This window comes from Salvia splendens, chromosome 18 (genome assembly GCF_004379255.2).
Source record: "Salvia splendens isolate huo1 chromosome 18, SspV2, whole genome shotgun sequence".
Taxonomy (NCBI): Eukaryota; Viridiplantae; Streptophyta; class Magnoliopsida; order Lamiales; family Lamiaceae; genus Salvia; species Salvia splendens.
In genome coordinates this window covers 6251018-6268000 of record NC_056049.1, presented here as the reverse complement: position 1 = coordinate 6268000, position 16983 = coordinate 6251018, and the positions used below count along the sequence as shown (strand labels likewise).

The window sequence follows — 16983 nt, the reverse complement described above, 5'->3', positions numbered from 1 at the left end:
GGAAAATGTTTCATTTCTAATGAGACAGATGGTGTATACAAAGATAGAAAGAAAGGTAATTAGAATATTGTTAGTAGAGAATAAGGTTCACCTTACAAAAGAGAAAAATTTACCAATTATAGAAGGGGTTAATTTTGTAAGACGGACCAAATGAAACACAGAGACTATTTTTATGCGACAGATAGAATAACTAACAATATGATATGCGTGACATATGTATAATATTAATTTTCAATGACAGTTATGTAATACATACAAAAAATGTTACTCCATCTGTCCTAGAAAGTTTGTCTCACTTTGACCGGGCACGGGTTTTAAGAAATGTAATAAAATGTGGGTTGAAAAGGTTAGTGAAATATGAGTCCTACTTTTATATATTAGTTTTATAATAAAATGTGAGCATGAATGAGTTTATGGAATATGAGGTCCACTACCAAAAATGTTAAAAAGAGAAATGGGACAAACTATGTGGGACAGACCGAAATGAAAAATTAGGACAAACTATCTGGGACGAAGAGAGTACATAATAGATGTACACTTTCCATTTTAGTTTGTCCCACAAAAAATGGTACATTTTCTTTTTTTGAAAAAATTTCTCTCACTTAATATAAATATTACTATTTTCTCTCTCCACTTAACACATAAAACAACATCTCCTAAAATCTCATGTCATTATCCAAGTGTGGCATCTATTATACTTCTTTCGTTCCATAGTAGTAGAGTCATTTTGTCATTTTAGTACGGTCCATAGTAATGAAGTCATTTCCCTTTTTAGTAAAAGTTATCACATTTTTTCTCATTTACTTTTCTTTCTGTCTTATTTTCTTCTCTCTACTTTTTCCCTTCTTATACTTTATTATCTTTTCATTTGATACATTACATATATTTATCTTAATCTTTGTGTCAGAAAAAAGTGCTTCCACTATTATGGAACTAACTACGGAGGGAGTAGAACATGGGGAGCATCATATATCCAATATACAGTTATTATAATAAATCATTATACTATTCTTAAAAATTAAAATAGATAGGTATAGTCATAATACACACTTTTAAAAGAGTACTCCATCTCTATTTAATGTCTAACTCGGCGCGTGTTAAGATAGTAAAGGAACGTAACATTAGTTAAAAAAAATTAGTAAAATATGCCGTATATTTTTATATATTAATTTTCTAATAATATATGAGCGAAATAAATAAATATATTAAATATATTAGTTATTTTTTTATAAATAAGATAAAAAATGAAATGCGATATTTGATGATGGTATTCCTAAAATAAAATACTATCTTCGTCACATAAGAGATGATATACTTGGAAAATGGCACGAGATTTTAGGAGATATTATTTTGTGTGTTACGTGGAGTGAGGAAATAGTATTTCGTTATTTTTACACTTTTTCACGAATTTAAAGATCTTGCACAATCATAGAATGAAATATTATAATAAAGCTTTTTATTTATTTTATCACAGAAGATGTACAAAAGATACAAGTACATCATACAACTCAACAAGCAAAAGGACCTTTCACTACATTACATATATATACCAATCATTAATGGGTCCATCTCTAAATTATTGCTCAACCTCCAAACAACATTTCCGCATCAAACGTCAAGCCGTCTTCATCGGCGCCGCCGAGATCCCCTATCCCCGGCTCTGGTACACGTGCCACGTCATCATCGGAGAGCATAAACGGATTGGTTACCCCATTTTCCGCCATCTCGAGCAAGTCTCCCCACCACTGCATGCACTCGTCCAGATCATCCTGCAGCGCTGATGAAGACGGCCTCGTTGGATCGTTGTTCGAGGGAAGTTTCTCAGCGGGAGTGGATGAGCTCGACACGGCTAGTTTGGTGGACCAAGACGGAGGGTGTGAGGTGGACAAGGTCCGAGCTCGAGGCCGTACGATGTTGCTCTCCGTGATGGTTTTTTCTTTGGGCGGTCGCTTCGAAATGTGGCTGTTCCAGAAGTTCTTGACGTCGTTTGCAGTCCGTCCGGGAAGTCTGCCGGCGATCAGCGACCATCTGCCTCCGTGTTTGGATAAGAAAATGATTTCAAATTAAAAATAACACGTTGAATAATATTTTTTTAAAAGTTGAATTAAAAAAAAAGAACCATGTACTAAATCTCATGCAATAAAATGTTAAGATAAAGTTTTCAAAGGGAGTTGCTGAGATGTCACAACCAAATCACAGTTTGTTGCTATGAAGATGACAATTATTTATTGCTTCGAATTTCTTGACTTGAACTAGATTGAATAGTACTTGGGGCTTGTTCGCTAATTTGTCAAGGAGAGAGAGATAAACTTCCATTGTTTCGATTGAGCCTTTATATTTATTGAGGAGAGAGAGAGATAAACTTCATCTGTTCCAAAGTAATGGAGTCATTTTGTCGTTTTGGTACGTTCTATAATAATGGAGTCGTTTCCTGTTTTAGTAAAAGACAACATATTTCTTCTCACTTACTTTAGTCTTTCTTACTTTATTCTCTCATCATCTCCCTACCTTTTTAATTTCCTACTTTATTCTTCTTTTATTTAACTCACTTAACACAATTTTTCTTAATTTTTGTGTCGAAAAAAAATACATATACTACTATGAAATAGAGGAAGTATGTGTTTAGGTTGACCTAATCAGTGAGAATGCCGCAACTTGATATTCATATCCATACAAATATTTGGTCGTGTGTTTTATGTGACATGGTGTCGTACTATAAATTTTTGTTCATGATTTTTCCAATTTTTCTCTTATTTAAATATGTTGTCATTTAATTTATTTTAACTTAATTTTAGAAATATTAACTAGGGTATATAACTAGGAATTCTAATTACATATCTTTCAAGTTTAATTTATTTATTTTTTTAAATAGTCGTTGAGGTTGATTATTCCATAATCGGGCTATACAATTTTCTAAAATTTAATATCTTGTACTAAAATTTATAGTACATTGAAACTGTAATATGATACTAGTACTTGTTAACTGCGAATATTCCAAAAATTTTACAAAAAAAATATCGAAATATTTTCCAACGGTGATGTAACTATTTTCGTGAAAGCCAAAGTACGTCAACAATCTAACGGTAAAGCTATTAATTATATAGCATTCCAAATCTAGCCATAACGTACACAAACATCCAGATCAACAGTGGGAGGCACTAAGCATTGGATTTTTTATATTTATTGCCTAAATTAAAATTAATTTCCAATTCTTTATTAGTATTTATTTTCATAATTTTGTTTATTTAGTTTCTTCGTTTTGTAAGCTAATTTGGACCCAAAAAAGTACCAAAAATTAGGAAATGAAGACTTGCCTGTTGCCTAACAGTTTATGAAGCCTGACAATGAGATCAACTTCATCATTCGTAAAAAAGCCTCTGTTAAGATCGGGTCGGAGATAGTTGAGCCATCTCAGCCTGCAACTCTTCCTACATCTCTTCAACCCTGCAAATTAAATTAAAAAAGAAGAAGAAGAAGAAGTAAAATAGTTTGTTTGTTTGGAATTGAAGAAGCATGATTGATAATTAAGTTACCAGCACGGAGAGGGACGAGATGCCATTTGCCTTCTCCGTATTTACGAATGCAGTCTCGGAGAAGAAGATCCTCCTCTTTAGTCCACGCTCCTTTTCTCATTCCTTTATTATTATTATTATTATTATTATTGTTGTTATTATTATTTTCCATTTCGTTGTGGCGACAAAACGGAGGCGCCTAATGATCTTTATTTATAACACAAGAGAAAGCCAAAGGGGGTGAAAGTAACAAGATTTGTAGGAAATTTATTAAACACATCATGCATGCTTCCATTCCATCACTTTTAATGCTCTTCTACCTATCATCTGATCGACGACTTGTGACTTTTCTCAGCCACACATGCAAGATGTTTTTATCAAATACATTAGAGCATCCACATCCTAAGAGCATAGAAGTGGGCTCGGACCCACTTTTACTCTCTGCTCTTCCACAAGAGCTCAACACCCACATCATGCTCTTACTCAAGAGCATGCTCAAGGATCCCACCATTCTATTATTTTGACCATGGAAGCGCCTAATGATCTTTATTTATAACACTAGAAAATGGGAAAGGGGTGAAAGTAACAGTACATGAATTAATTTGTAGCAATTTATTGAATGCCTCATGCACTCTTCCATCAGTTTTAATGCTCTTCTACCTATCATCTGGCTGACGACGTGTGACTTTTTCCAGCCACAAAACCGCCCTAATTTTCTATGCGAGAGATTCTTTTAGTAAATAATTAAGTTACATTTTCAGATTATTAGGTATTCCGTGACTTATACCCTTTTTCTGTTAACGCAAAGAAAATGTGTGGATTTCCTGGTTTTTGTTTTTTGTTTACAATTGATCGTACTGTTTCACAAGCACGTGTGATTTTCCATCAATGGTTCATCTAGACATATGGTAAAAAAGGCTACTTACAAAAAGAGTAAAAAAGGCTACTTACAAACTTTTAGTATAACCCTCTCTCGTCCCCAAGTTATTTACAACTTATATCACCATCAAAATACTAATAATAATGTGGGATCCAGTATCCACTAACACTACTTTAACTATACATCAAGTTATTTACAACGTGATTAGCCCATGCCCAACTAACCCACAACCCGAATAGAGTTAACCCAATACTGATATTTTTTTTAATCTTTTATAACAGTAGACAATCTTTACAAATTTCGAAAAACCTTAAATTTTATGTAGTTATCTTGATTTGAATAATTTTGACATACAACATATCAAATTAAAGGTAATTTTTCAAGGATTCTAACTTAATCACAATTGCATATGCCCGTATGAAGAAATTGTCAAGAGAAAATTGTAACTTGTATGTATTTATTACGACCTACAGTACAATATTTTTCATTGCATTAGCATGATTTCCTAGGTCAGACTAAGTTTAATGTGAATAATGCCATAAATTGAAATGTTTAAGTGCGTTTCAAATTTTTTAAACAATCGAGGTTTAATAAACACGAGATTATTAAATCTCTAATAAGGAGAGTTTCATGCATTGATTACTGGCTAGTTTGATAGTGCTTTAACATATAATATGCACAAATGAATTGTTTAGCGTGCAAGAAGTGTCGATGGAGCATCAAGAGAAAGTAGAGGAAACGGGTGTCAAACAGGTCTGAATGACGCACTCTGAAGTTAGAGTACAAAAAGGCGAAGTAGGCTTCTAGAAGGAATACCTTTTGGAGGACACAAACATCAAAACATGAATGAAATATCTCTAGAGATTGAAGCCAAACCACCAATAAAGACTCAAACCCAATAAGATTTGACCAGAACCCATTAAATTTGTGTGGATTCGTGTTAAATTATTGTATCGTATCAGAAATTATCATCCCTAGTTTATCCCAACTAAGATGAAGTTCTCTATTTTTAGAATATTTTTTTTTCTTCACTCTCCTTATTTGAATAGCCAACAATCTTTTTATCTTCATTTACTCTTAACAACTTCATCTAAAATTCTATATCATTTAAAAAAATGAATCTCTTGAATGTGACGTACTAAGCACTTAGTATTTAAAATTCTATGTGTTGATTTATATGTATATGATTAATGAGGTTAGGGACTACTGATAAGAGAGACAGATATTTTGTGGCAATGACTCTTTTGCGGGTTCATCCTCATAAACATAATTAACTCTATCCCATGCATTTTTTTTATAGATTCAAAAATATTGATTTATATAATCTCTCTCGTTTTAAGTCATGGACTTTTTATATATGTAATTTAAGAAAAAAGATTTATATAATTTTAAGTAAAGGCGAAAAAAAGCATATGAGAAATAAAATAGGAAAGTAATAAAGAGAGTACTAATAAAATAGAAGACAAAAAAAAAGTACGAAAACATAAATATGTTATTTCTCTTATAAAAATATAAACTAATTACTTATAATAGGATTATAGAAAAAGGAATAGCAATTAGTTGTGGAGAAAGAGAGAGAAAGAAGATCCGATATAAATGATTGAAAGAGTGAAGTGAGTAATATCATTTTAGGTACTCAAATTATAAAATAAATATCATATTTAATACGAGAGAGAAATAAAGAAAATATCAAATCATGTACCTAGATATGAAAGTCTAAAAATGTCATTCATCTCTTGAGGCATTTTGGGAGTAAAGTTGTGATGAATAGTGAAAAAATACCATAAATGTGATTACACCTTAGTTCATGGACTACCCACGATATTTTTAAAGTTATGTACCATTTGCGTGCAAAATGCATAGTTCAGGGACCATTTGTGTAGTTCACTCTTTTTTTTTATTTGATTACATGTGTTTCGAACTCGTCTTTGGTGTAATTTGACTAATCATGTCCGATCAGGTTTTCGGATTAAGACCAAAATTCTTTTAATGGGTTTCAGAATTTGAACTCGTGAGTTCAGTTTAATACAATTTCGCGCTACCAACTATGCTATAACCTGCTCGCAAATACGATTTTATTTTGATTTAGAGAGAGGAGTAAACGATTTTGACTAAGAAATAGTATCTTACGACGTGTACGGAGAACATCGACAGATATTGAGGGCCAGACATTATCTTTCCAATTTTTATTAAATGTCGTAGCATATTCCACTCTTGAGATTCTGATGACGTGGTCTATTTTGTTAAATACACACAGAGTTAGAAAATAGAAATGCACCTTTTTCCTTAATCGTCTGCGTTAAATGTCACCTTTTTCTTATCGTACAAAAAAATCATGAATTGACATGTATTATCTCAACGAAGTGCAGACAACCACGAAGAGGCTAGCTGGCCATGCATTCAATTAGAGTCGAATTAATACAAGGCATTATTGTTTGCGTGACGTTCTCTATCAATAATAATCCCTCCGTCCCTTAGTAGGAGTCACTCTTTGACCGGGCACGAGTTTTAAAAAATGTAAAGAAAAGTTGGTTGAAAAAGTTAGTGGAATGTGAGACCCACTTTTTTATATTGGTTTTATAATAAAATGTGAGTGAAGTGAGTTAGTGCAATGTGAGACCTACTACTATTTATGGTAAAAATGAAGAGTGACTCTTAATGGAGGACGACCCAAAATGGAAAAGAGTGACTCTAACCGGGGACGGAGGGAGTAATTAGTAGTCGTATTTAAGTCTAAGAATGTACTTTGATCCAATCATTTGGAGACACGTTTGTGTTTTCATAAAGGTTCATGTCTTAGAATGTACTTGTGATTATTTTAATATTAACCTAATTAAATTAAATCACACCAACTAAAACTTTTCATTTGATCTCTCTCAAGGATCTTGTTGGTAAGAGGATACGAGAATTAGTTGAAATTTATACAAAAATCATTAATATATAACTGCAACATTATGCACTCTCCATATATTATATATGCGCCATATGTTATAATTAAATGCATAAATAAACTAGTTTATTCTCTAGTAAATAGTTTTTGGTTGTACAACAAATAGTCAAGTAAATATGAGATCGATTCCTAACCCTTTTTGGATGCATCAATACGAACTACTTACAAATTGTCTATAATAATGTGTGGTTTATATATCTAAGTACAATTCATGTTCCTTGCGTCCAAATCTGCATAAATGAACTTCAATCGCGGGTTCGAATTTGGTTCGAATTCACTGTGACACGACTTTTAAAATTTTATTTATTGATAAGGATCATTTCATGCATCGGTTTAGGGGTAAAATATACGCTACTTGATCGGTCAAGCAAAACAAGTGTTAAATGTGCAGGAATGCCGCTTGACCAAGGCAACAGGGCCAAACTGATCAAGCAAGTACAATAGGCGAAAAAGGCCAGAAATCGGGGGAGTTGATCAAGGGGAGTAATCAAGCAGTCAACGAGGGGACCACTGGCTTCCAGAAGAAGGACACGTGGGGTTAATGAGCTGGATGGTGCGCATAATTCTGTTATCAAGGACAACGTTCTAGAAGGGGACACGTGCTGATATATGAGACGCAAGGACGAAGCTGAGACATGAATCTGTTACTGAAAAGCGTCGTCAATCTAGAAGAATAGCACGTAGTAATCGATGATTCGCTCACTCTCAGTGTGAGCGAATATTCCCTGCCAAGATCGTTATCCAGCTGGAGGTCGTTGCCGAGCTTATAAATAGAGGATGTGCCACCACAATGAGGAGAGTCTGAAGCCCTTTACCATTCTCTTTCGTCTTCAGCTTAGTTTACTTTAGTTTAGCTCAGTTCCAGAGATAGTTTAGATAGAGAAAATGTTTAGTTAGAGAGGGCGGCCGAAGGAAGCGCTACAGAATCCTCGATATCTGTCAGCGTTATATCAAGTTTCCCGCCGAGGACTTCTCGGGTTTACTTGCTTTATTCTCCGAAGTGTTAGCTTAGTGTAATTTCGTATTGTAGCTAAAGTTTCAATCTTTTCACATTCCGCATGTTCGCTGTACTGTTATGAGTTTTTAGTATAAAATCGAGTTATTGTTTTCGTTCTCGTGTTTACTGTTTTCAAGTTCAGTTTAGCTTTTTAATCTTTGACCAAGTGTTTAATCATGTTGAGTGGCAAGGTGTTTCATGTTTCCCGTAGCATGCTTAGTTAGTTGAGTTCTTATTTTCAGCATGTCGTTTACTTGATCTAGTAGATAGTTTACTTTGTGCCTAGTATAAACCCAGTAGTTAAAATTCCCCAAAATTAAAGCGTGGTAGCAGCCGAACCCTATTCACTACGCACACACTCAATGCACTCGCTTCTCTGTGGGATCGACCCCGAACTTGCCGTTTTACTGTTAAAGTAGTGCAAAATTGAGAGTTATATAAATTACATTGGCTGGTGAGCGAGAGCGTAAACACCTTGATCAAGTGGCAACGACATTTGCTAACTGATCCATCCGGTTTAGTTATCTCTTCCATATAGCTTGATCCATGAAAACGCACTCTCAACTCGTGCACGCCAAAATGGCGCCGTTGCCGGGGAAGCATGGTGTTATTCTATGTTTGTGTGTAGCGCATATGTGTAAATAGTTTTGTTTTCTTTCTTTTCTCATTTGTTTTTCTTTTCTGTTCATGAGAAGGTACCAACGCGGTGGACACTGGAATCACTCCTTCGTATACAGAGATACGAACGCGCATTGGCGAGTCTAGGAAGCCGGTGTTGTTACCACACGATACAGAGCCACACTAGCAGCAGCAGCAGCCGCTGATCAACTGACCAACGAAGAAGGAAAACAGAACGCGCCACCTCAACCACCACCACTTGAACAAGCAAAAGCAGAGATGGCCCTCGTCGACAACGACTCAGGAATTGGGTATCTGCACGCTCATGATGAAAATGAGCCCACCCATGCCATCGCCATCACTCCTGGAATGCGGACCATCGCGATCAAATCAGGAGTACTGGCCGTTTTGTCTCATTTCTATGGCCTCTCGAAAGAATGCCCCTACGCTTTTCTGGATGAATTTTGCCGATATTGCGATATCCAACCGGTGCCAGCTGGATCTACTTCTGAAGATTATAGGCTTAAGGATATCCCCTTCATCTTAAAGGGCAATGCGAGAGTCTGGCTTTCGAGGTTGCCAGAAGGATCCATCAGAACCCGAGATGAGTTCCGCATGATATTTTTAGATCGCTTCTTCCCAGCATCGAAGACAAGTGCCATAAAAAGGGAGATTACAGAAGCCAGACAGGAGTACGATGAGCCCCTCGATCAATACTGGGATAGATTCCAAGGGCTGCTTCAAACATGCCCCAATCACAAGCTGGGAGAGCGGGAGATCTACTCGATTTTCTATAGTGGACTCACTGTGGATAGCAAGAACGATCTGAACCTAGCAGCCCAAGGGGATTTTTCAAAGACCCTATTCATCCAATCCAAAAACATCCTGGAGAGACTCATTGAAGCCAAGAGGTCGTACGAGACGTCCCGCGGACAGTACCGAAGAGGTGTAGTGCACGCAGCAGAGGCGCGCAGTGATGAGAAGTTGGAGGCTCGTTTCGAGCAAATAGAGAAGAAGCTGCTGGAGGCAGTAGAAAAATCCAGAGCACCTCCACCGCCTGTACCGACGGAAAAGCAGTATGTGCCGCCACCACCACCGCCAGAAGAGCATCACTATTACTATTGCGAGTTCCCCCTGAAGCGGAGCCGCAAGCCCAAGTGAATGCCGTCGGCCACTGGAATGCGAATGGCAATTGGATCCAAGGGAAGCAAAGAGACGCTCCATGGAGAGACCACCCCAACTTTAGGTGGTCTGATCAGAATCAAAGCCATCCACCTCAACCATTGACGCAGCATAAACAACTCCCTGAAGGGCAGCCCAACTGGCCAGCTCGTAACCAAGACAGACCAAAAAATAGAGGGAACAGAACGCAGGGAGGCCAGGCAAACTAGTCAGGTGGACCTCAAGGGAACTGGTCCAGTGGAGGACAGCTGATAAGGCTCATTTCATGCATCGGTTTAAGGGTAAAATGTACGCTACTTGATCGGTTTATCGCGCAAAATAAGTGTTAAATGTGCAGGAATGTCGTTTGACCAAGGCAACAAGGCCAAACTGATCAAGTGAGAACAATAGGCGAAAAAGGCCAGATATCGGGGGGGTTGATCAAGGGGAGTAATCAAGCAGTTAAGGAGGGGACCACTGGCTGCCAGAAGAAGGACACATGATGCTATGAGCTGGATGGTGCGCATCATTCTGTTATCAAGGACAACATTCTAGAAGAGGACATGTGCTGATATATGAGACGCAAGGATGGAGCTGAGTCATGAATTTGTTACTGAAATGCGTCGTCATTCTAGAAGGAGAGCACGTAGCAATCAATGAGTCGCTCACTCTCAGCATGAGCGAATATTCCCTGTCAAGATCGTTATCCAGCTCGAGGGCGTGCCGAGCCTATAAATAGAGGATGCGCCACCACATTGAAAAGATCGGATCCTTTACTTTCCGTCTTTAGTTTAGCTTAGTTCTCTAGTTTAGTTCCCTAGATAGCTTAGCTTAGATAAAGTAATGCTTAGTTAGAAAGGGAGATCGAAGGAGCGCTGCATAATACTTGATATCTGTCGACGTATTCTTAAGTTTCCCGCCGAGGATCTCCTCGGTTTACTTGCTTTCGTAGTTTCCGAAGTGTTAGCTTAGTTTAAATTTCACGCTATACTATTCTAAGTTTTAGTTTAATCAAAGTTGTCTCCGTTTTCATCCTCGTGTTTACTGTTTCAGTTTCAGTTTCACTTTTGAGCACTTGACCCAGTAGTTAAATACCTCTTGATCAAGTAGTTAGTTACTTTTCTGTCTAAGTTAAAATCAGTTTTTAAAAACTCCCAAAGTTAAAGCGTGGCAGCAGCCAACCCCCTGTTCACTATTCACACACTTGATACACCAGCTTCTCTATGGGATCGACCCCGAACTTGCCGCTTTACTGTTAAAGTAGTGCAAAATTGGAAGTTATAAATTACTTTGGTAGGGAACGAGTGAGAGCGAGATTGCATTGATCAAGTGGCAACGACATTTGCTAACTGATCTAACCGGTTCGGTTATCTTCCATATAACTTGATCCACGCTGATATTCGCGCCTCCTCTCGAGCATCCTTCCAACAGCCTAATTGGTCAAGCAGACAGAATGAAGAAAACTGGGGGTACAGACATCAAGGCCCTCAGTCGAGCAACCAAGGAAGGCAACCGAATAACCAGGTGGTGAGTTATGTCCCACCACATCAGAGAAGCAACCAGTACCCCAACCAGCAGCAATACCAGCAAGAGCACTACGGGCATTCCGATTACCAGCAGCCCAACCACGTTGGGGGACCCCCAAATCAGAGATATAATAGGTACCCCAACGAAGGTCAAGGAGATATAATAGTCCCGCATCATCCTACTTATGCAATGAGGGAAATTCAGGAGGCTCAGAAAGAGCAGCGGGCAGCGTTGGATATGCTTACAAAGCAACTTTCTCAAGTTGCGATGTCGCTGGGAGAGCTGAGGGGAAATGAGGGAAAAATCCCTGCTACTGTACAACCACCAGGTCGTGAAAACATCAATGAAGTGTCCCTAAGATCGGGGAGAGTCTACCAAAGCCCTAGCCCACCTGTGATGCCTCCAGCATCAATGACTGGATCAAGCCGTGAAGAGAAAGGAGAATCCAGTGGGGCGAGTCAAGCAAAAGGGAGTGAGAAAGGTAAAGCGAAAGTGGGAGGTGAATCCTCAAAAGAAAACCAGGGAGAAGAAGCAGAGAAAGTAAAGCCATATCCGTACCGAGGAATGGTGACGAGGAAAAGATACGCCATGATTGACGTGGCTAATATGTTCAAGGAAGTGGAAGTAAAGGTGCCGTTCCTGACGGCGTTAAAAATGCCCACAATCAGTAAATTCATCAAAGACTACTTGGCGGGAAATGTCAACGAAGAAGGGAGACTAATCACAGAAGAGAACGTCTCTGCCGTGATCCAGAGAAGCGACCTCCCCTCCAAGAAGACTGATCCGGGAATGTTCACGCTCCCGATTTCAATCGGAGATATTCAAGTAGAGCACGCTATGTGCGATTTGGGGGCGTCTATCAACGTTCTACCATACTCCATCTATAGGAAGCTGGGAGCAGCCAAGCTGATTTTTTCATAATCAAAATGACGGAGCCAGCAGCAAAGGAATCGGGTGGAGTCCTACTAGGAAGATGATTCTAGTCTACAACAAGCACCATAATAGACGTCCGTAATGGGACGATAAGCTTGGACTTCAATGGAGAGCAGTTCACGTTCAATATCGACGAAGCCATGAATAGGTCGGCCGACAGCGAAAACGTGTACTCAGTAGATGCAACTGAGCCCTTAGTACAGGAGTACTTGGAGGAAGAGTTCTTGAAGAGGCAGTTCACTGATTCCGCTGTTGATGAAGAAGTCGAAAGGGAGGTTGCAGAGTGGTATGCAACCATGAATGTCAGAGAAATGGACGACCAAATCATCACGAAAGCGATGATGGATTTTTGTGAGCGCCCGCTGCCAGCTGGGTCAAGTGGGACAACTCAAGTATCTATCCTGGCAAAGCGGCTTGATCAAGACAAGCTATTAGAAAGAGAAGTGGCAGAAAATCCTCTGCCCACTGAAGAGCCAAAGCCCGCGAAAGAGTTGAAGTCCCTTCCAGCACATCTTAAGTACGCCTACCTGGGGGAGGAAAAAATGAAGCCTGTTATCATCAGTCAGTTGACCCAGGGGCAGGACGATAGATTGCTGGAAGTGTTGAGAAAGAATCAGAAGGCTATCGGCTGGAAGCTGACAGACTTGGTGGGCATCAGTCCGGATTTGTGTAGGCATCATATCCGATTGGAGGAAGGAGCCAAATCACACCGCGAGCAACAACCTAAGCTCAACCCTAACATGAGGGAGGAAGTGCTCAAGGAAATTGTCAAGTTGGTTTCAATCGGGATCATCTACTCCATTCCAGACAGTAACTGGGTCAGCCCAGTGCACATGGTGCCAAAGAAATGGGGGATTCAAGTATTGAAAAATGAGAAAAATGAATCGATCCCAACGAGGCCAGTTACTGGATGGAGAATGTGCATTGACTATAGGAAGCTGAACGCAGCTACAAAGAAGGATCACTTCCATTTGCCATTCATTGATCAGATGTTGGAGAAGTTGGCAGGGAAACAGTACTTCAGCTTCTTGGATGGTTATAATGGCTACTTCCAGATCGCGGTGAACCCAGAGGACCAAGAGAAGACGACGTTCACATGTCCCTTCGGCCTATCGGAGAATGTTGTTTAGCCTCTGTAATGCCCCAGGCACTTTCCAAAGATGCATGATGAGCATCTTCTCTGACCTATTGGAAGACTGTATAGAAATCTTCATGGACGACTTTACTATCTATGGGGATACATTCGATCAAGGGCTACACAGCCTGAATAGAGTATTAGAAAGATGCTGCCAAAAGGACTTGGTCTTAAACTTTGAAAAATGTTATTTTATGGTTACTGATGGAATTGTCCTAGGGAATGTGGTGTCGAGCAAGGGAATAGAGGTCGACCAGGCAAAGGTAGCGGTCATCGCAAAACTCTCGTACCCTATCAACCAAAAGGAGATTAGAGCCTTTCTAGTCCACGCTGGGTTTTATAGAAGATTTATCAAAGATTTCGCAAAGATAGCCCAGCCCCTGACGAGGCTACTCAAGAATGAGGTAAAGTTTGAATTCTCCGATGACTGCAAGGTCGCGTTCCAGCTACTGAAAGATAGATTGATAAGCTCTCCAATAATACGCGCCCCCGGCTGGAGTTACCCTTTTGAAGTGATGTGCGACGCCAGTGACTACGCTGTGGGGGCAGTATTAGGTCAGAAGATTGAAGGGAAGAGTTACGTAATCTTCTATGCTTGCAAAACTCTAAATCAAGCACAGAAGAATTACGACACGACTGAAAAGGAGATGCTATCGGTGGTCTACGCCTTTGAGAAGTTCAGGACACACCTGCTAGGGTCCAAAGTGATTGTGTACACTGATCATGCGGCCATTAAATACCTACTGGCAAAGAAGGAATCGAAGCCGTGACTGATTAGATGGGTCCTCCTCTTGCAAGAATTTGATTGGGAAACAGTGGATAAGAAGGGGTGTGATAACAGAGTGGCTAACCATTTGAGCCGGATTTTGCAAGAAGACAACGGAGAGGCCATCTCTGATGCTTTCCCTGAGGAGCGTCTCTATCTGATCAAGTCAACTTCTGAACCTCAGTGGATCAACCGGGCAGAGAGGGTTTATCAAGCCAATCAAGGAAAGGGACAACATACGCACAGAGAGCCATGGTTTGCTGACATGGCTAATTATTTGGTGACAGGCGAGTTGTCCAGAAGTTATGAGAGTACGAGAGCCCAAAGGCTGAAGCTCAGAAGCAACTTCCGATATTCATATAGGGATGGAATGGAGGATTTGTGGTGGATGAAATTCCACCACTCATGCCTCTCTCGTCAGTGACCAGGTAAAAGGAGTGATCGGGTGCTCATGGGTAGTCTGCTTGATCAAGCAACATATTTTTAACCCATTAAACTGATCAAGTGACATCCTAGGGGAACCCGGTCAAGTCCTTTGTAGTTAGTGTAAATAGTTTTTTATGTGTTAAGTTTTTAATTCTTAGGAAATTAAAAGTCGGAAGGAAGGAAGGGAACTGATCAAGTGGAACTATTTGAGTTTTCATCTGGAATTCTTTGTCCACTTGATCAGTGCAATTTGAATCTAATTTGTGGGTACAGTGGATGACTTGTTCAGGTTAAGGTGATGAAAGGACGTGTGCAGTCATGGAAAACTTGTCAGGGATAGCTAACTACTGCATTGGACGAAAATGTACTGGAGAGAAGTAGCGTATCGGAGAAGCTTTGCTAGCTGGCACTCTGAAAAGGCGCGCATGTACGTGAAGAGTCGCAGAGATCTCAACAGTCGGGGATCTCAGTAGCCGGGATATTAGTATAAAAGGTAGTTTTCAGATTCGTATATCACTTTTACCCGAACCGCCTACAGTACATTACATTTGCTCTCATCCGATTTCTCCAAGGACTCAAACCCTTCTCCCAACTTATCATTTTCCCCACACAATCACCCACCACCCTTACAAGTAAAAAACATGCAGATCACCCAACTCAACACTTCCTCATCATCCTCCGATGCCGGCGCCGATAGTGGTGATCAGAGATCCTCCCCCCAGCCCAAACAGGAAACCCCAGCCCTTCCACACCAACCACCGCTCCACCGCAAACCAGCGCCGCCGCCCCCCTTCCTGAGGTAGACGAAGAGGCCATGCGGCGCCTAACTAGAATCCTCTGGAGTATGCCCCCCGAAATGGACACCGCGACGGTTTACGCCAACCTCAAAGCCCGACTTGGAATTTTCCGGTCGAGGGACCCCGCCACAACCTCAACACCCCAAAATCCTCCCCAAACACAAGCCCCCTCTCACGCACCTGAACCTACACCCGTCTTCCCACTGGTACAGTACAGTGGGGATGACTCTAACAATGAGGGTGGAGCGCAACCTGCGGCCGTCCTGACCAAAGGAGCAGAATCCGTGCCGCCGCCACATGAACGCTCCGTCACCACCGAGTGGCGGGGGTTCTAACTCCCTCCTCCAAGGGCCGTCACAACCGATAGAGGTTGTGATCATAGACGACGACTCCACGGAGGACCTTCAGCCGCCTCCCAGCGACATCCTACTGCAGTCGAGGGCGGCAGATTGGGTTTTCCACCAAGCGGTGGAGAATGAGCCAGAGAAGAGGGAAGAGCAGTCGCTGTGCCGTCGGACGTGCCGGACAAACACGGAGCGGATGATAGAGGAGGTAGAGGCCAGGAGGGCCAATCTGATGAGGGGAGAGGAGGAGCAGGAGCAAAGGCCCCGCGTGGTGCGGCAGTTGGTGGATGAGCCGGAGGAGATGAACCAAGGGGCCGGTGCGGCTGTAGAAGAGAGAAGAATTGTTGGGGCCGGAGAGGCCAGTAAGGAGAGGGAGACTATTGAGGACAACCGTCAGAAGGCTGAGAGAGAGAGGAAGAGGAAGGGGAAGAGTGTTCTTCCTCCTCCTAAGAGGATGCGCCCTACCACCCAGGGCATTGTGATTGCTGAGGCGAACCAGCCTGCCCCACCACAAGAGGGTGATGAGGGCAGTGAAACTAAACCTGGAGAGCTTCGATGGGCCTGAACATCCCGCAGGCAACAAGGTGACGCCCCAGAAGCGGCTAAAGGCCGGCAACAGACTCCACCAGCCAGCCCTGGAGAATATCCGGGTTGAGGATAAATTTACCCAGTATATCACTAGGATTGGTTTTGACTGGCTGCTGGAGATTGAAGAGGCCTTCGTGCCGGAGGCCCTGGCCAAGGAATTTTTCACGTCCTTCCGGTTCACCGGAAGCACAGACTTGGAGGTTAGGAGCGTCTCCTTTAGGGTGTTCGGTCGTGCCTGACAGATGAACTTGAACGAGTTCTCCATAAGAATGGGACTCCACACAGAGGCACAGGTCGCCAGTGGGGACTGGTTCGGGCGCGACATTGGTCTTCCTTAGAGGAAGTCGGA

At 40.9% G+C, this 16983-nt stretch overlaps 2 protein-coding genes across 2 annotated transcripts; one reads left to right on the top strand and one right to left on the bottom strand.

Annotated features, from left to right (window-relative positions):
• Positions 1 to 1431: 1431 nt before the first annotated feature.
• LOC121775868 (transcription factor MYB114-like) lies at positions 1432 to 3754 on the bottom strand. Its single transcript, XM_042172945.1, has 3 exons — positions 3534 to 3754; positions 3315 to 3444; positions 1432 to 2028 (listed from the first exon to the last, which is right to left on the bottom strand). Exons 1-3 carry the CDS (start codon positions 3682 to 3684, stop codon positions 1584 to 1586), a joined length of 726 nt encoding a protein of 241 aa, XP_042028879.1. The 5' UTR covers positions 3685 to 3754; the 3' UTR covers positions 1432 to 1583.
• Positions 3755 to 9326: 5572 nt separating this feature from the next.
• Positions 9327 to 12566, top strand: LOC121776640. Its single transcript, XM_042173830.1, has 3 exons — positions 9327 to 9532; positions 9683 to 10114; positions 11567 to 12566. Exons 1-3 carry the CDS (start codon positions 9327 to 9329, stop codon positions 12564 to 12566), a joined length of 1638 nt encoding a protein of 545 aa, XP_042029764.1.
• Positions 12567 to 16983: the final 4417 nt, after the last annotated feature.